The sequence below is a fragment of the Pleurodeles waltl genome, chromosome 2_1 (genome assembly GCF_031143425.1).
Source record: "Pleurodeles waltl isolate 20211129_DDA chromosome 2_1, aPleWal1.hap1.20221129, whole genome shotgun sequence".
Lineage (NCBI taxonomy): Eukaryota > Metazoa > Chordata > Amphibia > Caudata > Salamandridae > Pleurodeles > Pleurodeles waltl.
Window position 1 is genome coordinate 158,070,523 of NC_090438.1, and position 27,891 is coordinate 158,098,413.

The 27,891-nt window shown below is 41.4% G+C and overlaps 1 protein-coding gene across 2 annotated transcripts in view; it reads left to right on the top strand.

Moving 5' to 3' along the window:
- TENM1 (teneurin transmembrane protein 1) overlaps positions 1-27,891 on the top strand; it is a 1,758,425-nt gene that overhangs the window by 523,535 nt on the left and 1,206,999 nt on the right. Inside the window, exon 4 of one of the 2 annotated variants that reach the window (XM_069211839.1) lies at positions 13,303-13,395. The exons of the other annotated variant lie outside the window; for it this stretch is intronic. Within the exon in view, the coding sequence (XP_069067940.1) occupies positions 13,303-13,395 (93 nt within the window). The remainder of the gene's footprint in view (positions 1-13,302; positions 13,396-27,891) is intronic. 2 annotated transcript variants of the gene reach the window in all.

Sequence of the window (27,891 nt, forward strand, 5' to 3'; positions counted from 1 at the left end):
TTTCCACCAGGTTTGGCTTTCCATACTTTAGGAGTGCAAAGCAGATAGTGATTTGCAGAACTCAGTGCCCTTGCAGGGAAATGTTTTGTTAACCTTTTCTGGTTGTATAGCGGGCCAGTCTGAGGAAATTATATGTAGGTGATCAAACATGTTTTTAACTCATTCTAGACTTGATTGGCAGCCATTGCAGTTGCTTAATATCTGACCTGATAGATTGCCCACTTTCTAAACATGGCATTTTCACAATTGTAATTTAAAATCTGACTTCATCTTAAGTTAGGATTTTTCATTACAATTCCAAAGACACCAAACATGAACTGGTTACATGCTCCCATTTGGAAATTCCAGCTTATTAACTGTAATAAGGTAACTCCAATGTTTTCCCATGGGAGAGTGTTTTACTACGAGGGCAGGTAAACCTTAAAAAGTACATGTCCAACTTTTTAAATACCATGTACCCTTCGCTCTAGGCTGTCCGGGGCTTACCCTAGGGGTGGCTTATCTGTATTAAAGAGAAAGGTTTGGGCCTGGCAAAAGGCTTATTGTGTCAGGTTAAAATGGAAGTTTGAAAACTGCTCACACAGGCTGCAAAGGCAAGCCTGAGACATGTTTAAAGGGCTACTTAAGTGAGTGTCACAATACATTCTGCAGGCCCAATTGTAGAATTTAGTTCACAGGCCCTGGGCAGTGGTGTAACATTAGCCCCAGAAGTCCCCATGGTGTGGGAGGCCATGAGGCTCCAGGGGGACCCTCAGTAGCTCAAAGTCATGCACCTTGCACTGGGCGGCACTGTCCACAGGGGGTAGGCTCTGGCCTGACAGCTTCTGAGTGGGGCCCACTTCATGTACTTTGCAGGGGGACCCCCTCCGGTTTCATTATGCCACTCACCCTGGGTACATATAGTTCCACTTTACTAAGGACTTATGTTTAAATAAAAAATGTAAGTTGGGAATAAGCCAATGTTATCATGTTTCGAGGAATGAGGGCATGCACTTTAGCACTGGTTAGCAGTGGTAAAGTCTACAAAGTTCTAACACCAGCAAAAAAGAGATCAGCAAAACTGGAGGAGGAAAGCAAGATGTCTGAGGGAAGGCCATCCTAAGGCTAACATGTCTTATAGTCAAATAGTTCGTTTTTTAATTTCTGTTTTTATGTGTGCTTGCCATAAAAGGATGCAGAACGAAGCAACCATGCTTAGGAGCAGAAAACTCTTTATCCCACACATAAACACAAGTGTTAGGGATATAATTTGAGCAGAGTGGAAAGCCTGCCATTTGGTATCTGCTTTCTAGTTACACAGTATGCAGCCTGATATGCACTGTTTTTTCAGGTAAGGAGAGATTCAGTTGTTTACCAAGAATCATAGGATGTGGAGTTGAGGTTTCAGATTTGGCAGTTTTACCTGCTAGATCACATCACCTCCCCTACATCTCTAGATATTTAGGGGTATAATTACTAATAGTTCACACAATGCAGCACAGCAGGGCAACTTTCTGCACTAAGTTGCGTTAAAGGGAGACATTAGAAATGTACCATATTTAAAAAGTCATGCCACATTTCTGCTTCCTCCTTGTACTATTGCACTGTCTGCTGCCTAGCACAATCACAAGCACCCTTGCACCATGGTGTAAGAGTCCCTGCATTATGAGCAGGATTGTTTTTGTGCAGGAAGGAATACTTTCCTGCACAAACAAAAACCTAAAAGGCAAATTCATTTTTCTGTGTGTTATAATGACTGCATCACACACACAAAAAGAAAGTAACAAGGAGAAATAAAGATATTTATGTTATTTAGATATCTTTAACTAGTATAAATATATTATGCAGGAAATTAACTCTCCATGCAGACCTAAGGCTGCGTCAATCTGATTTTAACTCAATGAAATTTTTCACTACAACATTTTTAAAAAAAAACCTTTTAAAATAACTTGAATATGTGTGTGAGTGTTTATGTATATGTGTGTGTGTGTGTATGTGTGTGTTTGTGTGTATACATTTATACCACAACACATATATATTTATATATAACACCTACTGCATGTCGCCAGCAGGTAGTTATAGTTAGGACCTAGTTTCCATAGGAAAAGCATTTTATGTTTTGCCAATAACTTTGGCACAGTTTGACAAATCTTCACACAATTTTACAAACTAGTGTGACAGTCAGTACAGTTGCTGTTGTGAAAGTTTCATGATGATTGGTCAAGCAGGGGCCGAGAAAAATGAGGGGGCCCCAAAATGCATATTCCCCATAGGGATTTTGAACACGACTACAGCACGTACCACTTGACGTAATAATACCCAATTTGGCAGAAAGGTAGCTCTTGGTATAGAAAAAGCTCTTTTTGTGATTTGGTGTAAATCCGTTCAGGAGTTTTGAAGGCATTAAAGGTAAAACAAATTTGTATATGTAGTTTTGTGAATCCATGGGCCCAACAGCAGTGCCGTGATTGGCTGTCCGCAACCAGAAAGAAAAGTTGCGGCCGCCATTTTGTTCATTGGTACTCAGTTCCCAGCTAGTAAAATAAAATGGAAAAGTGATGGAAGATGTCAGGGTAGAGGTTCCTCGTTCCCTTGATGCTAATGGAGAGGTCTGTGAGGGACCCCTTATAGGCAAGACATTGACCAAAAAATGTTTGGGAGCACATGAGGATCCACAGATCCACCTTGATCCTCATGGATTCCGGTGAATTCAGGTGGATCTGTTGATCCAGACCACTATTGAAAAACACATACACGCATAGATGCACATACTTACTCACCCATCACTCACACACCTACTTTACCACCCACGGAACCATACACACACCCACTCACACACCAACACAGCCACTCCCACACCCACTCACCGACTCTCAAAACCACTCACACACCCACTCACAGACCCACACAGCTTTTACACATTCACTTACACACTCACACCACCATTTACACACTCACACAACCACTCACACACCCAGTTATGCACCCATACAGCACTCACACAACCACTCAAAAACCTAGAAAACCACTCACACACCTACTCGCAGATGCACATAGCCACTCACACACCAACTCACACACCCACTTACACACCAATACAACCTCTCACAGAGTCACAGACTCACACAGCCACTCACACACCCACTCAAAGGTCCACAACACCACTCACACACCCATAGAGATTTTCACACACCTACTCACATACCCAGACAACTACCCACTCACACACACACAGAGCCAGTCACACTTGCACTCACATTCCCACCACACACCTGCACACCCACTTACACATCCCACACAACCACTCACACACACCCTCACACACACAGGTTACAGAGACGTTATAGTTAGGAAATAGCATTAAAAACATAGAAACATGGTTAGGAAATAAAATTTGTAAAACCTTAGAAATTCACTGAAAAAAAACAAAGGTTAAAGGGACATTATGGTTAGACTCAGATTTTACACACACAAAACCACAGAAATTCATTGGATATAGTTATAGTTATCTCAAGTAACTATTACTCGTGTCCTAAAGTAACTATAACTAGCACTCACAGGTCACAGCCTCCCCATCATTAATTTCAGTGCAACTGTTGCAGTGAAATTATCAATGATGTAATAGAAGATGTCATGAATGATGTAATATGTGGGGAAATTAGCAGTGCATGGCGAGGGTGCATTCTGCAGCACAAATATAAAGAGGAAAAAATTAAGAGAAATAAAGATGTTTCTCCTCATTGTGTCTCCCTTGGGGAGGTGTAAGATTTTGGCACATCCTCAGGTTTACAAGGTCTTGTAAATCTGGGGATATGTCAAAATTCATGGGTGTTGTGTGGGAATGTCTCCCTAGTGCAGAGTGAGGCAACGCAGTGATTTGTGCTGCCTTGCATTACTCCATAGCTATGAGGACATTCAAAGCCATGCAAAGTGGCGTGGTATCACCTTACAAATATGATTTAAAGGTTTGAGTCACCATTGTTTCACAAAAGGTGTTAAGTACCCCTTAACGTGGTAAAGCACTGCAGCCATATCATAATCAGGCAGACCAAAGGTTAGTTGAATTGTCTCCTCTTTAAGGGAACCCAAGGGTATCCAAAAGTAGCTCTTATTAGAAATCAGGTTTAAAATGTAGCATTAGGTTACTCTCTTACACCTTTTGTAGTGCACATTGGCCATCTTTGAACTTCTGTAGAGACTTCTCCCAACATGCCTTGGTCAACCCCTGTAATATACTGTGCCTGTTGGTTACACTGCTGTTGTCTGTCTGTCAAAGGGTGCCATAATTAGGAGGGACAAATGAGGCTCTTTTGTCTTGACTATGCTTACATCCTCTGCCACCTGCAAGTTCGCATGCATGGGCATAACGTAGGCCCTGTGGCAGAGGGGGGTCTGACCATTCAGGGGCCCACCAACCCATCAGAGGGTCCCCCATTCAGCCTAATTAAAAAAATATCTATGACATACAGGAGACTCAGGGGCCGCTCTTTGCATTCTGCAGGGGACTCCATCATTTGTGATACTGGAGTCATATATTGCTGTCAAGGTGTCATCATCCTCAAGGGAGTGTGGAATGCACAAGCATACACTAGTTCATCATCGAACCTCACCTCACCAGAGGGGTGCATGTGTACAATAAAATGAATTTCAGTACATGTAAGTGAAGGCAAACGCTCATGTGCATGCTTGTGGTAGGATATGTATTTGATTGCTGACATTGTTAAACAGAAGTAAGTTGTAATCTGTTGTCACACCACAGTACTGGGTTATTTTATGTTAAGTGGTTTTGCAAAGTGCAGCACTCAACAATTATATAGCCTTTTGGCACGTTTGGTGGTGTTCGTTGCAGCTATTGCCTGTAAGTGGGGCCAGGTATCCTAGGACCTACATCATTTTTTACTCTTGTATCAGACATATGGGGATGTGGTCTCACAGTTTGTGTGTTGGGGGTAGTTGTATTGTGGTGTGTATTGAAAAAAGGTATGGGATGTCCTCCACCCATCTGCCATCCTGTGTTAGTGGTTCGCTAGACAGTAGTAATAAGTTGCTGCTAGTTGTCCTGTCATCGAATCTGGTGGCAATGAGTCTGCTTGTTGTGAGTGTTCTTAATAGTGAAAGATGGATTTTCCAAGGGTAAAATATCTTGCAAAGTTTCCCAGACCCGTGAGAGAGAGCTGTAGGTGGAAGAGGCCCACCAAAGTGAAGTACACAATTAGACAAATATATGCAGGGGCTGTGATATGGAGCTACATGGCACCATGTTCTAACCCCTAAGCATTGTGTATACCAGCTTGTCCTAATCGAGAATACCATGACAATAAAACCTATCCTAAATGTCCCATTATGTGCAGTCTGTCAACATATTTCATCATGCGTGCTACTATTGCATGATGTGTGATGAACAAACTAGTTGCTCCCCATCAGTGTATAGCTCTATGGTTCACACCCTGGCTGTAGACCTTTCTTACAAGTATTTAATGCATTCATATTTTTACCAGTTCAATCATTCATTGCCTGTGCTTGTTTCTCTGTCACAGGAACATATTTTATGATAATCCCTCATTTATTGCTTCTGTTTGGAGTATTTATTTCAATTGCATGCTTGAATAAATGTCTTTTAATGAACGTCCGGGAATATGCCAATCACAAAGAACACCAAACACTAGTTGTAATAACTGAAAAATTGAAAAACAAAGGGGCAGATTTAAGAGCCCCTAGTGCCTCCTTGAGCCATATTAGGGTCATTTTTTTGCAGCTAATGTCGCCCAACGAGGCCAAAATAACGGTGCTAAATTTGCAGCGCTGCAAAGCATGCATTGCGCCACTTTGTTACCCTTTGCGCTACATTCTGCCTGAGTCAGGTATAATGTATGCAAGGGGGCATTCCCCCATTGGGTAGGCCAAGAAAATGGCACAACAAAATGTAAGAGATTTGTTTGCATCATTTTGTGTCTGCATTTTTAACGCCTGCTCGAAGCAGGCATTAAAAGAAGGCACACCATGACTTATGATGGTCCTCAATGGACTTTGTAGGATTAGCTTCTACATTTTTTATGCTAATCCTGCAAAACTCCGAACTAGCATAAAAATGTTTGACGCTAGTTCCCCTAACTACCAACATGGCCCGCTGTATCTTAGATACGGTGCACGCGTGGTGGCGTTGGGGGGGCTAAGGGGCGCAAGAAAGTGGCACTGCACCATTAAATTACAATTTTAGGGGCCAGATGCAGTACAAACACAAGCGAGTGGGGGATTTTTGCACACCGACTGATTAATGACCACATTCTAATTTTGTGCTATAACAAAATGACTGATCAGTTGCAGCACAAAAAGTCAATTCACAATTAAAAAATGGATGAAGCAAGAATCATTTTGTGCCTTCCCATGGATGCCTGTGAAGAGATGAATAAATGCAATGGGAAACCTGACTACATCCATACATTTGAATTCACCGAATTCCATATATATATATTTTTTTTAAATATGGTATGTTTTCAAAAACAAATTTTGCCATTCAGTTAATAGCAGTAGAGAGATTGCAGCAGTTGCTGTAATTTCGTGAATTGTAGGCTATGCAACCCCAAAAAACTCTTTGCACCTGGCTCTTGCTTTTGGAAAATCACTATATTACTACTGGCAAGTGCTAAAATTCTTTCAAAGACTGGCCAAAATGTTGTAGAGATGTATATTCTCAATACAAAATGTACACTTTACAGTCCAGGATATGATTCTTCTGTTTACATATTGTAAATAATGTACAGTGATTAACTATGTTATTGTATTGAAATGGCTAATGGAAATACATTTCTATAAACCATATATTTATCATGTTTTATTTCTAAATGATTTACTAAGGAATATCGAGCCTAAGAATATAGAAATACAAGAATACTGTGGACAGAAGTACTGTATAGATGTACTAGTCTTAACTCCACATCAAAGTACCTTAATTATGTATATCTCATCAGTGGACATATACGTGGAGTTAGGTATAGAAAATCTATATTTACCTTTTGATATTTTGGGTTAGATATTTAGTACTAGATATTAGCATACCACAATGTTCTCAGTTTGATATTTAAGGCGCACACCATCTCTAAACCATTGGCAGTAACAGTATCATGTAAGGGAAGCAATCACAAATGTACTAATGTAATCACTAATCAAACAGTTGACAAAATCATACTTGATCCTCCTCCTTTGAATTCAGGAGGCCCACTCCACTATGCTTATTCTATCAGTTGTTGTGTCCTACTCTGACCCTAGTTGTGAATTACCCGTAAGTATGCAGACAAGATTCAAAAATATTTTCTGTGAGTAATTGTGTCTTACTTCAGGTTCATATCTGATTTACTCTTATATTTCCAGGAGTAAGAAATGGTTACATATGGAAAAATATGTCTCCTGATTCACAGAACTTTTTTAGCTTGGGTAAACAGTTCTTACTCCTGGAAATACATATTCTTTGTGAATCACAACCACACTACTATATTCATTTCAAATATCTGGAGACAGCGATGAAGAGGCCTGCCACAATACCTAAAGTATCAGACTATTTGTAAAGTTTCCAGTCCATACAACAATCTTACCTTCATGACATTTCTGATGGACAATGACTCTTCCTCTTCTTTAGTCACTCCTACAACTAATATATTATTGATGACCACTAGCCTCTCACTTTTCTGCCCAGTCTTCCCAGCACCAATGTATAAAACAATGTATTTGTCTATTAGCTTACTTTTTCGTATTAAGCACTTTAACATTAATCACATCTTACCTTTGATGACACACTCCAAATGCATTAACCTTAGCAATAGAGGGTGTTGCATGATCATTTTTTGTTTACTCATACAGGACATATTTCACAATCAAAAAGTATGACATTTACTTCACTACTTGTTCTATGTGTGGGGTACATTTCTGAAAGCTTTAAGTATTTCAGTAATATTCTTGTGTGGCTTCAGCAGTAGCCGTTTCCCAGAATGAGCCATGGACTTCTATTGTAAATTCCTGATTTCTCTCATGTAGATATGTTTTACTAGTAAGTAAAAAAATTGATGTGTATATTTAAGTAGGTCTTAATAATCTTAATAATGTACCCTTTGCACTATGACATGCTTTCTGTATTTCCAGCAAGATAACATGTTTTCCTGCGGACAAATACCTTCTGCTATAGCTGCAGCAGTTTGGAAGGAAGCATTGGGAAACATCTTGCTGTATCAATAGTGGAAGTATGCAATGCCAAACCTTAGACACACCATCAACCCATTGGTTTTTGGGTGTTCACCTACATTCCAACTTTTCTTTGCCCAGTAATACCAGTGCACTCCTTGTAAAGTTTTCCTCATAACTAAATTTAAATTATGTGTTTTAATTTTTTTTAATCGCTTCTCAAACAGAAATTAAAATTGTGAAAGTATCAAACATACATACTTATAAAACAGGTCATGTTTACATTTACATTCAATTTTACAAACTAGACAGAAAGTGACTTGAATGCTTGTCCATGTTAAATAAATGATTAAATGTATTACACCTTGAAAAGATCATAGGTCCACATGTGTTAGCTATCTTGATTACCTGTTTCAAATAATGGTTTCGACTGAAAAAAGAACAGCCTGCAAAGTGACGTTTCCAGTAGCAGGGAAACACTGGCAGACATGCATTCCTAGAACAAAGCTCTCAGTGGGTAAATAAGGAGTTAGAACAAACCTCTCAGAAGGGAAATAAGGAGTGAGTCATTATTTTATAAGGAAGAAAAAAGGAACTTCTTAATGATGAAAAATACTTTGAATTCCATTCTAGATGGATAGGCAGCCAATGGAAAGCATAAAGATTGACAGAACCTGGATGCATGAGTCTACAAGAGGGCTATCACATATTTAGCAAACTTGGGACTTTAAAAAGAAAACCTTTGGACGTGCCCAAAGATATTTCAGTAGCCCAGTCTAGAGATGGTTATAGCTAAAATAAACCTTTCTTGCCATCTGAGTCTAAATATGGGATGTCTATAATTTTCTTCAATATTCTAAGTTGAGAAAAGTGAGAAGTAATCCTATTGACTTTAGCGGTCAGTGGAACATTTGCAGCAAAAGAGAAACCAACAATTCTAATCATCAGATCTAAAATGTGGCAGCAGCCTAGCTCTGTGGGTCAGAACAATAAGACCATAGATCTGAATGGCTCCACACCACTGTGATTTCTGTTGTATTAACCAGCGGGAGTCCATCCACCCAAGGAACAAAGTGATTTTGGTATTTTTGCAATTAGTGAAGGTTGTGTGAGCAGATGACCCATAAGAAAGGCTCAACACGTTAGAGCACAATGTTGAGAGAAGAGACAACAACGGAGATGCTTTGGGAGGGCAGATTAAAAATGAGGCTTTTACTTTGCTAATGGTCAGCCTAGAGGTATAGAAACCACTGCAATAGACTGCTTCCTGTACCAATCTCTTTGGGTCTGTTCAATAGCAAGAGGATGAGCGTCAAATGCCACCAACAGATCAAGTTGATTCTACTTGCTGATACAGCCATCATCCATGATGGAACGCAAATCATCAAGTGCACCAACAAGAACATACTTAGTAAAACAATGAGGGAAGAGATCAGCAATGCTGTATATCTGTCAATTCAGCCAATTCAGCCAAGTCCAAAACAAATATAGCTGTTTTATCTTTTACACCAACAAGTATACAATACAACTATTTTGAATGCCCTTTACTGACAATCAACCTTGTTAACTTCAAAACATGGCGTCATGTTTAAAGCACCTGCTCCATCAAGTATCATCCAACTTAGATTTTATGTAGTCCATCACCAAATGAAAGGACCGCTAAGAGCATTTCATAGCTTCTGAATATAAACATAATTCTCTGAAAAATATGTTCATTTGGTTCTTCTCTCACACAGGACAGCAGTTATGGGATGCCTTAAAAACACATCTTAAACCAGAGTCAGACCTAAAGAATATTGAAACAGCATTAACAAGAAATCCCTTTAAAGTAGTGTTAGAAATGGGGTCTCTGGTTGACAGTCAGGTTACCCCCTGTTCAAGCAAGGACCCTCACTCTAGTTAGGATAAAAGAGAATCACCCTCAGCTAACCCCTGCTTACCCCCTTGGTAGCTTGGCAGAGCAGTAGGCTTAACCTCAGAGTGCTGGGCGTAAAGTATTTGTACCAACACACACAGTAACTCAATGAAAACACTACAAAATGACACAACACCAGTTTAGAAAAATAGGAAATATTTATCTAGACAAAACAAGACCAAAACGACAAAAATCCAACATACACAAGTCAAGTTATGATTTTTTAAAGGTTTAAAATAAAAAGAGTCTTTAGGTAGTTGTAACACCACACTAGCGCTGCTAGCGTGAAAATGTACCTGGTTTGCGTCAAAAATAACCCCGCACGGGCGGTGTGCGTCGAAAGTAACCCTGCACGGCTGTGTGCGTCGAAAACAACTCGGCACGGCGGTGCGTGTTGAAAAAGCCAGCCACACGACGATCCGAAAGTCCCGCGGCGCAGGGTGCGATCTCTCAGCCTCCGTCAGCGATGCTGCGCGTCGTTTCTCCTGCTCCGGGCGTCGGTTTTTCGGTCGCGTTTCCTGCGGCGTCGTTTCTCAGCTGCGGAACCGGCGTCGCGTCGTTTTCTCAGCCGCGATCGGATTCGCGTCGATCTTTTCTCCGCTCGGTGCGTGTATTTTTGTCCTTAGGCTGCCAGCCTCTCCTTTCAGGGTCCCAGGAACTGGAAGGGCACCACAGAGCAGAGTAGGGGTCTCTCCAGAGACTCCAGGTGCTGGCAGGAAGAAGTCTTTGCTATCCCTGAGACTTCAATAACAGGAGGCAAGCTCTACATCAAGCCCTTGGAGATTTCTTCTTCAAGATGGAAGGCACACAAAGTCCAGTCTTTGCCCTCTTACTCTGGCAGAAGCAGCACTGCAGGAAAGCTCCACAAAGCACAGTCACAGGCAGGGCAGCACGTTTTCCTCAGCTATCAGCTCTTCTCCAGGCAGAGGTTCCTCTTGGTTCCAGAAGTGTTTCTAAAGTTTGTAAGTTTGGGTGCCCTTCTTATACCCATTTTAGTCTTTGAAGTCACCTTTCTTCAAAGAGGACTCACACCTTCTTGTGAAATCCTGCCTTGCCCAGGCAAGGCCTCAGACACACACCAGGGGGTTGGAGACAGCATTGTTAGAGGCAGGCACAGTCCTTTCAGATGAGAGTGACCACTCCACCCCTCCCTCCTAGCAGAGATGGCTAATCAGGAAATGCAGATTACACCCCAGCTCCCTTTGTGTCACTGTCTGGTGTGAGGTGAAAAACAACCCAACTGTCAAACTGACCCAGACAGGGAATCCACAAACAAGGCAGAGTCACAGAATGGTTTAAGCAAGAAAATGCTCACTTTCTAAAAGTGGCATTTCCAAACGCACAATCTTAAAATCAACTTTACTAAAAGATGTATTTTTAAATTGTGAGTTCAGGGATCCCAAACTCCACATGTCCATCTACTCTCTAGGGGAATCTACACTTTAATCATATTTAAAGGTAGCCCCCATATTATCCTATGAGAGAGAGACAGACCTTGCAACAGTGAAAACGAAATTAGCAGTATTTCACTGTCAGGACATATAAACCACATTACTATATGTCCTACCTCATCCATACACTGCACCCTGCCCTTGGGGCTACCTAGGGCCTACCTTAGGGGTGCCTTACATGTAAGGAAAGGGAAGGTTTAGGCCTGGCAAGTGGGTACACTTGCCAAGTCGAATTTACAGTGTAAAAATACACATACAGACACTGCAGTGGCAGGTCTGAGACATGATTACAGAGCTACTTATGTGGGTGGCACAACCAGTGCTGCAGGCCCACTAGTAGCATTTGATTTACAGGCCCTGGCACCTCTAGTGCACCTTACTAGGGACTTACTAGTAAATCAAATATGCCAATCATGGATAAACCACTTACATACAATTTAAACAGGAGAGCATATGCACTTTAGCACTGGTTAGCAGTGGTAAAGTGCTCAGAGTTGAAAAGCCAACAGCAACAGGTCCGAAAAAAATAGGAGGCAGGAGGCAAAAAAGACTGGGGATGACCCTGCATAAGCAAAAGTCCAACAAGTAGCATTTATAACACATGGCACACAAGGTCTTAGTCTCCTCATTGATGCTTCCTTTTCTAGCTCATTAGCATTGAATTCTTACACTATATAAGTCTCACAATTATCACAAAACATAGAGGATTGATTTATAATTCAAACTCATTATTTACCCAACATTCTCTTGGGGATGTTTTGATATAGTTTTTGGTGTGAATCAATCGGCAGATAAATTAACCACGAGTAGTGGCAAGCCCCACAAGTAAGTTAATTCAACTTATTTTTTAACTTCTCTAGTTCACTTGCCTTTACATAAAGGAACTTTAAATGAAAACTGAGATCTTTTTCATTGGATAATGTATATTGCATCCCATACACAATGCCTTCTAACTGTCATAGGAGCCTCAAATACCCAAAAAGAACCCTGACAATAACTTGAGATGCTGAATGAAAGATTACAATGATATAGAGTGACTCAAGAATGAGGTTCATTCCTTTGGTGTCATATCTGTACACAGAGAATCAAGTTAGGAATTCTAACCCAAACAGGTAAGTGCTGCTGATTTTGTGTTACAAAGGGGACAGTAGGTAACATCTCACCCCCTTCACATTAATTTGTGAAGACTTTCCTAACTGTGGTGTACACAGTGTAAACCAAGAGGTCTTACTATGTTCAACCTGATCCTATCACAATATTCTATTTATGATCCACTGTCAGACTACTAAAATATATTTGTGCCATAGCCTACCTTGATAGCCAGACTAATTCTATTGTTTAGCATATCAACTTGCTGTGCAGTGGGCTTACCATATCACAGCAGGCCTGCTAGCTTCTACGAAACAAATCAAACTTTATGTTATTAATGCTGTAATCAATTCAATTAATTTCTACCTATTCATTTGCCCCAAAAAGGTGGCCCAAATATGTGTTGTTTTCTGCTATCACATTTTCTCATAGAATCAACGTACACTATGTTTGAATGATATTGATGTCTAAATTTGAATGTACTTGTTGAACAAATACAAAGATAACTCATAAACAAAGGAATTAATAAAATGTCAAAAATGTGATGCCAGCAAATAACACAATTTTTAGTGACACTCAAAAGTTGAGAAATAGATGGCAAACATCTGCGTCGATGCTTCCGATGAAGATGACATTTGCCACAGAGGGATGCAAACTCATCAGCATAACCTTAGTCTTTCCTCTATTACATTTCAGCCCACTGGTGGCCATCCAGGTCTCAATGTTCTTCAAAAAAGTGGCCAGTCTCCCAGCAACAGTGGATGGAACAATCACAATGCAAAGAGAAAGGTGTGTATCACCCCTGCAGTGCTGGGGAAAAACCCAAGATGTCTGTGAAGGTCATACAGGTGACCAATGTAAATGTTGAAAAGGTTAGAGAGGAAGTGAATTTCTGTCATATGTGTGTTACCAGAGCTGTACGGCTATAGAAAGTGAGCTGGACCAAACAGCAATCTTACAAGTATCCATATACAGAATGTGTGGAACTCTATTATTAATGGTGTGTCATTTACCAGATGTTCGTAAAATTGTGTATTTGTTGATGACCTAATAGCATTTATACGTTAAACAATTTCCAGACCAAATGTTCTAAAAGTAGTGGTTTTTGGTGGGTATATTAGTGGAGAAGATGGATGACTTGCAGTTCGTCCAAGATATGGAAAGAATGAAATACAAATATAGAAGTTATATATTTTTTATGTCTATGTTGACAGTTGATCAAGCTTTTGAGCACTGGAATGGGGTGAAGAATAGCAGTGAGATTTCAGTGAATAGAAAAACAAATTGTCGCCAAACAAAAATGCCTTTTAAGAGAAATCTTAAAAAATTAGCTGGAGGGGCTCAGGCCAGCTCATATTTGATGGGGAACATGTTTCTTTCTTGTTAAATTAAAAACAGGGCTATTCACACAGTGCATATTACTCGTAAGATGTATTGAGGTTAGGTATGAGAGAGGTACACTAAATTTATGTGGTTTAACCCCTTAAAGACCTTGGAAACTAAAGAATGGCCCCATTTGCATCTGACTGACTGCTGACTCAGTGTTAATAGGGAGCTGTAGGTTTCTGACAGGAAAAGTTAAATTAAGTAGACATGATACAGGTGAGTATTTTGTTGAGTGGAGAGAAGGTGCATTGTGGAAACCATACCAACAACTTAATGCAAATATACATTTTCACTTATTTCCATCCATGTTAATGAGAGGCATGCCAGTGTTGAAGGAAAGGTGCTTAGAAAGTTTGGCAAATGTGCAGAACCTGAAAGTCAGTTGCAGTGGTAGTAGAAGTAATGAATAATTTCACTCACATACGGGACTTGAAGATCACACCAAGGTTTCAGCACAAAATAAGTGCAATAGTATGAAGAGGTAGATTAATTTAGCAGAGAGAGTGACCAAAGAGAGAAGATGCCAGAAAATAAACAATGGGTCTTATTTAGTGGCTAGTGGCTGGGATCCTCTGTAGAAATGTGACAAATAGTCAGTCTGACAAATTACAGGTGTCATAGGCTATAATGCACATGAAATATGGTAGAGGTGATAACCTTCATGTTTGTGATGGAATATCCCACCCACCAAACTCTAAATAAGACCTGTTGTCTGCTTCCTATTAGTTTAGCACTAGAGAGTAGATGTCTATCTCGTGTGGAAGGATGGTTAGGCAGTCAGAGCATTGTGTCTAGCAGTTAGGGTAAAGAATGGGAGAAAATTATTTGAGTATTTTCAGAAACTGAGTACATCATTTGCAAGGAGTCTACTCTTGTCAAATTAATAAACATAATCTGGTTAGGCCTAAACAGAGTTCGTTGAGACTCTCTACTTAGCCGTGGTGTTGTGGCACATGCAGCAGGCAGTTGCCGTGAGAAAATGTGTTAAATTCAAGAAGAGACAAAACATTTCCATTTAGGAAATTCATAACCTAAATTAGGAAACTAGAGAAAATGTGATAAGTAAAAATACATCAAAACTATCAGAATTGGACCAGCAGAACTGAATATGAGACTTTTCAAAGTTTTAAAACAAAAGTAAAGTATGGGTGTACAGTATCAATTTATGGTGATGTGGAAATAGGTGCAATTTCAGGCTGATCTCAATAGGGTGGAGATTGGCTACTTAAAGTGAGTCACCTTATTCAAAGTTTTTATCTTGCCTATTTCATTACTTTATTGAGCTCAACATCTTTCAGCAGCGCAACGTACACAGTTGAAGCCGTCAAGAATACCTTGAAATCAGATATGTCATCAATGAACTGGATTTCCGCAGTGGTCACTTTACTGCTGAGATAGATTTGTTTCCTCATCCTGATGCAAGGTTTACCTTACTTGGTCACTTTTTGGTTCCCAAAATCCACCAGCAGGGTAAAACCAGAATCAGAAATTGGCCAGAGTGCCATAAGGCCAGGTGCCTTTACTGCTAAGTCCTGCAGATTTCAGCATGGCAAAAACCTCCGAGCAGGACAAACCTGTTTTTTCTTGCACAATGGGCATATATGCCCTTCCATGAGATGTACAAAATGACTAAGTTTCACTTAACTCCAACTTCAGGGCGGATTTCTACTTGTCACTTCTGCAGCCCTTAAATCTTAAATCTTCAGGGCAGATTTCCAGGTGCCAGGACTCTCTCCAGGCCAGGCCCCTGCAGAATTGCAGAGTCTCGTCTTCAGTGATTAGCAACACCCTCATTGAGCCAGGTAATGTATTTTTCTTTAGAGACGTTGTCTTCTCAGAATCAGCTTGGTTCAAATGGAGTTATGATGAGGAGTTTTAATCTGTGCATTAGCCAGTAAATGGAGAATTCCCTTCACCCAATCCTATTTCACTCAAACCCCCCCCACATCCTTTCGCAGCACTTCTTGTCTTCATTTATTACAACCCTTCTTATCAGCAGAAAACAAAATGGCTCCACCAGAACTAACTGTGTCTTCCTCTTGCCACTCCCTTATGAAGATGAGATTTCCTATACCTTGTCAGGTCAAAAACTGGTTCTCTATCCTGAGTGCCACGGAAATTGATTATGGCTATTTCTGTCAGCCACATTTGTTATCTTCAAGTGAAATTAAGAACTGTAAATGTTCCTCCTTGAACTGGCAACTATTCCTGTCCCCATCCAGGACGGTCGTTTCACCTACACATTGAGAACAGCTATCGGACAAACGTTCACTGTGAGGGTGTAATTGTCATAATATGCAGAATGCCTTCTTTTAAGGTATTAAGCTCCATATCAACTCTGTGGGTCTACAAGCAAACTTTATGGCAACCTGGCTAATGTATAAAAATAGGTTTTCTGAAGCCCATTAAAAGCACAATGGTGATTTAGGAAGCTGTATGTGTTTGGCACATCTGTGGGTGGTGGAAATACATACTCTATCAGCACAAGTCACATCTTCCACACCACTGCTGTACTCTGCACCATTTACTACAGTCTTGCAGGAAAGTTAAAAATGCAATTTTGGGAAACAAGTGAGCAGTTCATGTTTTAGCTGGAAAGCATACATGCTGTGCCACTATTTAGAAGTGGTATAGCTCACATTTCTGAGTCAGCAAAAAAATGGAAAATGGGAGGCAATGACAGAAATGTATCTTGAATGTTTGATCTGGCGTGAAGGGAGCTAGCAGAGCAAGAATATGAGTAAACCTAATGCTGAGACTTATCAACAGATAGAAGAGTATAGCATACTGAGCCAAACCTTATGTGGCTCATCATGTTCTCGCTTGAGTCCTCTGTCTGTGAGCATGGGATTAATGCCTAACCATACCAGTAGCGCCCAGAGCATCTCCCTTAGACAAATAAAAAAAACGACGGGTGAAAAATAGTGGTCTAGGGCATATGTACGAACACATTTTCCCATAGACACAGAATGGGTAAAATCCTTTGATACATCTGGCCCCTAGTCCTTTAGGGCGCAAGGCAAGTTTATTTTACACATTTTTGGGAGAAGTTGCCACAACGTGGCCTGCCCCAAGGCCACTAAGCTGTTTTAATAATTGTTGCGCTTCTGACATAACGCCCCCATTTTAAATCCAATCCATTCTTTAGCTTTACTTTAGAAAAAGCAGGAAAATACATGCACTTGAGTTAATGCAGCTGTTCTGTGTTCATATTGCAAATGGAACCACTCTGAAAGTAATTTTCATCTGAAATGAAATTTTCTCTAGTTAAACAAAAGATTTTAATAGAGTTGATCAGAATCCAGCAGCAGCAGCGCAAGTAATAGTTTCCTTGAAATATGGCATTGGCTGAGGTGTCTGTATAATGCAATTACTGCACGGTCACGTGGAGAAGGCAATGCTTTCTGAAGGTAAGAACCAGCTAAACATACAATGAATGCCGCACAGGTGTTCACAGAGACGTGCCTTTTATTAAACTTGACTCTCGTGTTCTTGTGGTTCTGCGGCAGCTTTTACTAATTAAACTCAACCGTGATTTTCAGCGTAGAGCACATTTGTGGGAGAGTGCAAATTTTCTGTTATCAGTTGCTTGTATTTCCGAACCATGTTTAGTGCCTCTTAAAATACCTGCTACTTCTGCAGCGACGTCCCTCCTGACACAGCTGTTTAGTTACTTCCCTCCCGAAAGACAGTGTTGGGCATAGTCACAAGCCCCTAGCGCCTCCTTGCGCCTCCCTTGCATAATTATTTTACGCCAAGGCCGCGTCGAGGAGGCCTTTTTCCCCTCGCGAGTTTTGCAAAGTGGCGCAATGCAAGCATTGCACCAATTTTTAACCCCTTGCGCCCCATTAAGCCTGTGCTAGGCATAATGAATGCAAGTGGGATGTTCTCCAGTTAGAAAACCCAAGAAAATGGCGCAGTGAAATTTTTGAGATTTCACTGAGCTATTTTTCCGGTAATTTGTAACGCCTGCCCAAGGCAGGTGCTAAAGTGATTGTGTCCAATGGGCTTCCCGCACGCATTGCCCTAGTCGACCAATGCGACACAATAACGTCACAAATATTGATGCCCGTGTGCTAATGTGAGCCATGGTTACGTTAAGGGGAGCAAGAAAAGTGACGCACCACTTTCTTGTAAATATCCCCCTATGAGCTTTAATTGGATGTTGTCTTATGAATTAATGTTGTGACTAAATTGATGCAGTGATTAATATCTTTACTTCTTTATATTCAGCACTGCTTAGCGTACTTATGATGTTTCGAAGCACTGTAAATATAGAAATCATTACCCAGTTTAAGGAGGTCTATGACAATTTGAATCTGCTGTGCCATTATTAAAAAGAGCGACTTTCACATCACTAGAGATGTCATCAGCAAGTAGCAAATGTAAACTAACGGAGCCATTTTGGCTACTCTTCAGCAATATAATGTGCCTAATTAAAAACAAAGAAAATGGCTTCATGAAAAGATAAGAGATATTGAAATGAAGTAGTAACGAGGTTCATGTAAGTGTTTATGGTGCAAAAGGTTTCATGTCACTATCATGCAGGACACTACAATGCAAGACATTACAATGCATCCACTACATCAGGAGTTACCGTCACAACTTATGTATGTATTCTATATTCACAGATCCTCCTTAAATTAACAGTTCAGATAGCTTTAAAACGTAACTTCTTCATCCCGTCTCTAAACTATAATTTCTTGAAAATTGCTGAAGAGATTTACACCAATCCAAGCAAAGACACTTGAGTAAAGCCAACATGTATGCCCTATTTAGTCTCATTCTGTTTAGTTGTGATGTTTCTGTCGGCAAAGAATCCTATAGAAACTAGGAATAGGAAATAGCACTTTTCTTGTTTCCTTGGCCTACAAGGCTTTGGTTTTGAGTGTTGTCTCATGGCCACATCTATCCCAGTGACACATATGAAGACATATTTGAGGGACATGATCATGGTCTTTTCCTGAGAATCTTTTGAAGCCATATGTAGAGAGCTAAATAAAAATCTGTGTTAGCCTGCAAGATTAAACAGAGTGGAATATAGGTGCCTTTTGACATAATGTTTCATATCGACAGATTGTAATATGGGGGAATTGCAATTTAAGCTCAATTAAATAGACAATAAATAAATGAAGTAAAGTGTAAAAGAGTAATCATGTCAAGGAGTAATTGTGAAGAAGTAGATGGAAGGGCTAAGGGATTTAGATATTCAAAACAGATACGGTGACCCCTAGTTCATCAGGGCATTAAGCAATGACATCTTGAGGCTGAGTTTTAGTGCCAGATAACAGACCAGGGGCCAGATGTAGCAAAGTATTTGCACGTCGCAAACGGCGAAAATCGCCGTTTGCGAGGTGCAAATGCCTCTTTGCTATGCAGAAATGCATATTGCGAGTCGGTACCGACTCGCAATATGCATTTCCGACTCGCAAATAGGAAGGGGTGTTCCCTTCCTATTTGCGAGTCTGAATGGTATGCAATACCATTTGCGACCGCGTACGCGGTCGCAAATGGCATCGCAGTTACCATCCACTTCAAGTGGATGGTAACCCACTCGCAAATTGGAAGGGGTCCCCATGGGACCCCTTCCAGTTTGTGACTGGACCCACAAATATTTTTTCAGGGCAGGGAGTGGTCCAAGGGACCCCTCCCTGCCCTGAAAAAATACCGAAACTAAAGGTTTCGGTTTTTTTAAGTGCACCTCGTTTTCCTGTAAGGAAAACGGGCTACACTTAAAAAAAAAAAACTGCTTTATTTAAAAGCAGTCACGAACATGGAGGTCTGCTGACGACAGCAGGCCTCCATGTTTGCGAGTGCCTATACTCGCTATGGGGCCGCAATTTGCGACCCACCTCATGAATATTCATGAGGTGGGTCATTGCGACCCCATAGCGAGTTGCAGTCGGTGTCTGAGACACCGTACTGCATACCAATTTGCGAGCTGCAAAGTGCGAGTCGCATGGACTCGCACTTTGCACCTCGCAAATTTTCAATTTGCTACATCTGGCCCCAAGTTATGTGATAGGTTTAGCAGTTTGTTACAGTAAGACTATTGCAGTAAGCGATTAAATCTGAACTTCTAAACAGAGGTAATTACACAGGTAATACAAAGTTATATTTCAAAGTAATGGAAATAGCATTAGGAAACTGTTGGAAATTACCCTCTCTCTGAGGTCACCCCACACATTTTGCTTGTTTCCTTCAACTTTTGCTGAATACTGTTTGTTGGCTTTAGGACTATGGAAAGTCTACCACTGCTAACTAGTGCTGAAGTGCATGTGCCCCCTCCCCTAAAACATGGTAACATTGGTGCATCTACAATTGGCATATTTAATTTACTTATATGTCCCTAATAAGGTGCTCTATATGTGATCAGGGCCTGCAAATTAAATGCTACTAGTGGACCTGCAGCATTGATTGTGCTGCACACTTAAATAGCCCTTTCTAGTTTGCCACTGCAGAGTCTATATATGCAGTTTCACTGCCATGTCAACTTGGCATTTACAACCCATTGCCAAGCCTTAAACTCCCCTAGGGAGCCCATAAGGCAGGGTGTTGTGTAATTAAAGGTCAGGACATGTGCTTTTGAGTTTTACATGTCCTGGTAGTGAAAAACCCCTAAATTAGGTTATCCTATGTGAGGTCTACCCATCACATAGGATAACCTTGGGGATTCATTGATATATATATTAAGTGTAATTCCTGATTCAGAAAGAGTAGGACTGTCATGTTTGGTACCCCATCCTTAATGGTAAAGTTGGAGTTATGATTACCACTTTTAGAAGTTGACAGTTTTCTGCTCTTAAGCCCTGTGTGCCTGCTGCCTCCACATCTGGCTTTGATGACAGCTGGGCTTTGTGTATTTCCTCTAGACAGTCACATAGAAAGGGAGCTGGGGTGTGCCTGATGGGTCATCCTGGGAAGAATGGGAGGGAGGAGCTAACACTTGCAACTGAATAGGGCTGCGCCTATCTCCACACAAAGAGCAGCATACCCCCTGTAGTGTGTCTGGAGCCAGGGCCAGAAAGGGAGGACATGTGTGCCCTTCAGAACCCCTTTTGAAGCCACTCCCACTTCAAAGGCACCACTGGATAGAGGAACTGGACTTCTGACCCTACCAAATCAGTACACCTCTTGACCTGTGGGTACTCTGACAGGAATAAGGACTGCTGTGCTGCTACAAGGGCTGCTACTCTGCTGGACTGCTGACCTGGAAGGACTGATTTCTTGCCTATGCTGACCTGCTGTCCTCTTTGCCTGGGTGAGAAGGACTGGACCCACATCAACCCCAGAACCAAAGTGACGCCAAAGGCTTGCTAGCTTGTCTCATGTTCTGCAGTCTCAGGGACATCAAGGACTGCCTTCACCTCTCCAACCCTGCTACAGCCTCTGGACTCTGCCAACTGTGGGCCCTGCCATGCCAAATGGAGCCAATCCAGTCCTGGTCCCTTGGAAGAGGGGTTCCGGCCATTGTGCTGGTCGGAATCCATGCACCTCCCTTTGACGCTGACGCATCACCACTGCCACTGTTTCAAAGGCATTGCATCTCCAGCTGCATTGCTCGACGACTACGCATTGCCTGCATCTCAGGGGTTTGCTGACGACGCATCTAGGATTGCACAACTCAGAACCAGCGAATCACCTACATCGCCACGAATGCCGACAACACACCGACACGCTGCTCCTTGCATCGCTCATCAATGTATCCATGTGCCAAGGTACTGTTTGCAGAGAGCCTTGCTTGGCTCCTGTGTCAGACTTGTACTCCATCGAAAGTGGCCCGAACTTGCAGATTTACCCCGGTCAAGAACGACCAGATAGACCTGGTTGGGGCTTAATGTTTCTAAGCACTATACTTGCAGATGTTGTTTAAACAAGTCATATCTCAACTTCTGTTTAGCTTTTTGTCATTTTGGTCTTGTTTTCATCACTAAAGTAAGGTCTATTCTTCTAATGTGGTGTGGATTATTTTTTGTGGTGTTTTCACTGTTTTAGTGTTTTAAGTGTTGCACAAATACTTTACACATTACCTCTTAAGTCAGACCTTCATGCTCAGTGCGAAGCTAGAACAGGGTGAGCACAGGTTAATTTAGGGTGCATATATGACTTATCCTGACTAGGATTAAGATCCTTACTTGGACAGGGGGCATGCCCATTTTCTAACAGAAACACGTTGAGATGGCCTAAAAGAAAAGGAAACAAGCATCTGTCACAGTTCAAATAGATGCACAGATCTGAGGCAAGACAGCTCAAGATGCCTTTCATTAGGATCTTCCTGAAAGAACACCAGAGTATTAAAGCTTAACTTCCCATTTAGTGGCTCATTCTGAGACATGAATTACTCATGACTTTCAGCCATGTCTCTGTGATGATGAGTGTGTTGGGGCTATGATAGTTGATGGGATCTATGATGTCTGGCATGTGTAATACTACAGAGCATTGGTTGGAGTCTGTGTTCAGTATATTGGGGGTTTGTGGTGGTTAGTGAGATGAGCATGAGGTTTGGCCTATGTGTGGTAATAATGTGATGTGAATGTGTGATCTTGTTCTCAATGTGGCTAACAGGATGATAGCAAGAGATATTGAAATAGCCACACATATTGTGAAGTGATAGCTTTCAAAGATTTACAGAGGTTCTGGCTCGCAACCCTTCTGTTGGACTTTTTTGCTTATGCAGGGTCATCCCCAATCTTTTTGCCTCCCCCCTCCTATTTTTTCTGACCTGTTGCTGTTGGCTTTTGAATTCTGAGCACTTTACCACTGCAAACCAGTGCTAAAGTGCATATGCTCTCTATGTAAATTGTAATGTTGATTGGTTTATCCATGATTGGCCTACTTGATTTAGTAGTAAGTCCCTAGTAAAGTGCACTAGAGGTGCCAGGGCCTGTAAATCAAATGCTACTAGCGGGCCTGCAGCACTGGTTGTGCCACCCACATAAGTAGCTCTGTAATCATGTCTCAGACCTGCCATTGCAATGTCTGTGTGTGCACTTTTAACTATAAATTCGACTTGGCAAGTGTACCCACTTGCCAGGCCTAAACCTTCCCTTTTCTTACATGTAAGGCACCCCTAAGTTAGGCCCTAGGTAGCCCCAAGGGCAGGGTGCAGTGGATGGTTAAGGTGGGACATATAGTAATGTGTTTTATATGTCCTGACAGTGAAATATTGCTAAATTCGTTTTTCACTGTTGCAAGGCCTGTCCCTCTCATAGGTTAACATGGGGTCTACCTTTAAATCTGATTAAAGTGTAGATTCCCTTTGGGAGCGGATGGACATGTGGAGTTTGGGGTCTCTGAGCTCACAATTTAAAAATACATCTTTTAGTAAAGAAGATTGTGTGTTTGAAAATGCCACGTTTAGAAAGTGAGCATTTTCTTGCTTATAACATTTCTGTGACTCTGCTTGTTTGTGGATTCCCTGTCTGGGTCAGTTTGACAGTTGGGATGGTTGCACCTCACACTAGACAGTGACACAAAAGGAGCTGGGGTGTAGTCTGCATTTCCTGATGAGCCATCTGTGCTAGGAGGGAGGGAAGGATTGGTCACTTACACCTGAAAGGGCTGTGCCTGTCCTCACAAAATGCAGTCTCCGACCCCCTGGTGAGTGTCTGGGGCCTGGCCTGGGCAAGGCAGGATTTCACATTCAAAAGAGACTTTACTTTGAAGTAGGCCTACTTCAAAGGAGAAATTGGGTATAAGAAGGGCACCCAAAACCACAGACTTCAGATCACTTCTGGACATCAAGAGGAACCTCTGTCTGGAGAAGAGCTGAAGAGCTGAGGAGAAGTGCTGCCCTGTCTGTGCTTTGTGGAGCTATCCTGCAGTTGCTGCTTCTGCCAGAGTAAGAGGGCAAAGACTGGACTTTGTGTGCCTTCCATCTTGTGAAGAAATCTCCAAGGGCTTAGACTTCTATTTGCCAGCACCTGGAGTCTCTGGAGTGACATCTGCTGTGACAAGTGGTGCCCTATCCAGTCCCTGGGCCCTTGAAAGGAAAGCTGGTGAAAATCCAAGGAAATCGACTTCGGACGACATCGGACCGATGCCGCTGCTGAATCCGGTGATGCCACCTGCAACCAACTCCGTGATCCCCGCTGGAACGCGACGACGTTCACAGGCCCAACGCCGCTGCAGCCCCGCTGAAGTCCGCGACTCCGTGGAAGTCGCCACACCGCGTTGTGTACCATGCTGCTCGAAGTGCGCGGATTCAATGTTTCGCACAGACACAGCAATCCCCGACTTCGCGCATCGACTTGTTTTCACTCTTCATCAAAGGTACTGTACATGGGGGTCTACGCAACTCCGTGTCCGGCACCGCTGGTGTTGGCTTGTTGGGAATGACTCCGTCATTACGCCGTGTTAACACCTCATCGAAGAATTTTGTGTTTCTAAGCGCTATCTTTGAGTTTAATCTTTAAAAATTCATAACGTGACTTGTGTATGTTGGATTTTTGTCGTTTTGTTCTTGTTTTGTTTAGATAAATATTCCCTATGTTTCTAAACCTTGTGTTGTGTCATTTTGTAGTGTTTTCATTAAGTTACTGTGTGTGTTGGTACAAATACTTTAAACCTAGCACTCTGAAGTTAAGCCTACTGCACTGCCAAGCTACCAAGGGGGTAAGCAGGAGTTAGCTGAGTGTGATTCTCTTTTACCCTGAGTGGAGTGAGGGTCCTTGCTTGAACAGGGGGTAACCTGACTGTCAATCAAAGACCCCATTTCTAACACCTTCCATGCCATCACAGGCCAAAACAGAATATAATTGGGACTGTGTACGTGCTAATAGGAGATGTTGTTGTCTGTGCCTGTCTGTTTAGTAGGAAGTCAATATGTCACTTTCAATTGAGAGGGATTCCAGGGAATATGGTGACGTCACTTGCTTTTCAGAGGGATACTGGTGATCTGCTTGTCTAGTTTCCTCTTTTTAAGATTGTCTTGGCAGGAAACCAGTGATATCAAATCCTTATAACTTGTATGCAGGCAAAACACGTTAGTAAATCAAGTCCCTTACCAAATCACACTGTGTATTTTGCAGTTGACACCTCTAATAAGTTCATAGTTTGGTTTTGTTAATAAATGCGCCTCTTAGAATTTCCCTGTTGTAAAGGAAGCTGCAAATCTGGATAGTGTTTAAGCAGATATATCGAATACCAGGTGTAAGCAATACATCTACATTCATCACATATTTCCTGCCATTTCAATAAAATAATTTAGCATTTGATAGCTACATTGACTCACATTTATGGGGCATCAGTGTAATTACACGACTGGATATTGGTAATGGAAAGCACAACCTAGCAATGCTGCTGTAGGTTAGCCATAATTGTCATCCCTTAGTGGTCCCTTAAGAGTTGTTCTGTCAAGCAGAGGATTCTCAATTGATGCAGCTAATATGTTGCTGCTATTATAATTGTATCTCAAATAAAATTGCCATGACGATAATTAATCTTTTTGTATATCCTAATCGGATTTAAAAGTAGCACACATACATGATGGGTGATTCTTTTGAGATGTCTGCAAAATATTTATTGGACAAAAGAGTAATCTCACGGGTTCTCACCGGACTTTGCTGAGGCTTTTCTTAATCTTTTCTTCAACACTGTGCCTTTGTGAAGGTTTTCAATAGGACTAGATTCATATTTAAAGATTTCAAATTGGATAAAATACTGTCATTTTAAATCAAGATAAGTGCTGAATGCTTAGCAGTCCGTGATTACCTCTCATTTGTATTCCCAGAAAGAAGTAAATTCCACTGGTAAAAGCAAGCTTTATTTAATCTAAGTTAAAAAAAAAAAAACGGACTTTGACTTCTGCAATGGACCTTTCAGATGAATAAGTTTCTATTATATAATGCTATTATAAAGCTCACAATCCATATGACTGTGATGAATAATGAATAGTTAACATCACCCTCTACTCCCTATGGCCAGGCGAATATGATTGCAAAGCACAGCCAAATTTTCCTTAGGAAACTGTAGGAGAGAACTACTGGGGCAATGTGACCACAATTTACAGATGTCCTATAAATCCTAATTACTCAGGTGTCTTTCAGGTATCATTAACCCTCAGTATCTTACTCTGAGGGTGCAATCCCCTCAGTGGCCCACTCATGATGAATGGCCAAGTTGTACATATTTAGGTCCTATCCATCTTCTTGTACCTCTTACACAATCAATCCTCATTAATGTGTTCATCAAGATAATTTTCTTTACAGTGGCATCGCTCCCACCCCAGTCGCAGGTCATAGGGGTAACAGGGGGCAGGGCGGCGTGCGGAAGAGTGGGACATTAAAAATATTAAAAAGCAATACATTTTTTTAAAAACTTACCTCAGTCCGCGCGCCGCTCCTCTCCTCCGTCTCTGTTGCTGCTGCAGGCACAGGCTCCCAGCCTGCCCTACGGCCAATCCTGACACTGCTCAGAGCATCATCAGGATTGTCAGGGAGCGCCCTGGCTGGGCGCTCCCAGGCAGACTGGGACCCTTTCCAGGCTCTTTCCAGCTCGACGACTGTATTGCCGGGCTAGATAGAGCCCTGTGCGCATGTGTATTTGGCCGGCCTGAGACAGTCGGCCAAACATACAGGCGCAGTGAGGGGAGTACAAGCCCAAGTGGAGGAGCCGCCACTGTCCCACCCTCTATCCTATCCACATAATTATTTCACTCAATACCTTGATTCAAAGTGTCGTGGAAAGTGCCATGTTTACACGGGTTGGGCCGCTGCTGGCTCCACCTTGGTAAGCCTGTGAACTTGTGCCCCCTCCGCAAGAGGCTGTCAGGTCATAGAAACAGTCACCTCAGCCTATTGAGGGCAGGACTACTATCACTCATTTAACTGTCTAATGTCAGTCATGCTCCACATGGCAGACACAGAACGGGATAATGCAGAATGGCCCCAGGTGCAGAGAGTAAGGTTTATCAACATTTCTTTTGCTAAAAGATACCAGTCACCCACTTTGACAGATTATTTTCTCTGAAAAAATTTGTTTGCCAAGTGAGTGCTTTAAACAAGGTGCTAATTGGCAACCTTCAGTGCTGTGAAAGAAGCTGTTGTGTCTCACTTTATACTTATACAATTGTGTTATTTTATACTATATCATTGAAATATTCTTAAACATAGCAAAACTGGATACACCCTACTCTGAGTACCAATATGAAACAAGCAATTAATAAGAGTAAGAAATTAAATACATTTAAAACAAATAAATATATAGTGTAGAGCAAAAATCAAAGTAAATTATTTCATGCATGAGTGCGACGTTAAAATGTATCTTTAACTAAACTGCTACTATGACATTTGTGCGTGACATTGATAACACCTCTCCTTTGAGGATATAATGCATTAATAGAGGTATATCCTGTTTGCAATTCCCAACGCTGCAATTGAATTTATAAGCATTAACTAGAATCTAAGGGGCATACTTAACAGCCCCTAGTGCCATTCAAATGCCACATTAGCATTATTTTTTTATGCTAATGTGGCGTTAGAAGGCCAAAAACTCAATGCAATAGTTAGAAAGTGGCACAATGAATGCATTGCACCACTTTGTAACCCTTGGCACTACATTATGCCTGCGCCAGGAATAATGTATGCAAAGGGGGCATTCCTGTGTTAGAGGGGCAAAAAAATGTCACAAGGAAAGGACGATTCCATTGCTTACAATGGACCTCAGGGCGTTTTGCAGGATTAGCGTCAGAATTTTTTACGGCTAGGTTAGGTATTTTAAAAAGAAAGTTTTCAGCAATTATGTGTGCAAGAAATCTCAATTGGCATAATTTCAAAAGGTTAAATCTGAAGAAACGTTATGATTTATTTATATTTTTTATACAGAAGTTTCCATTTCTAATTAGATGTATAATCTGTCTAAATGTCTATTGAAATTTGGTATTTGCAAAGAAAGATGACT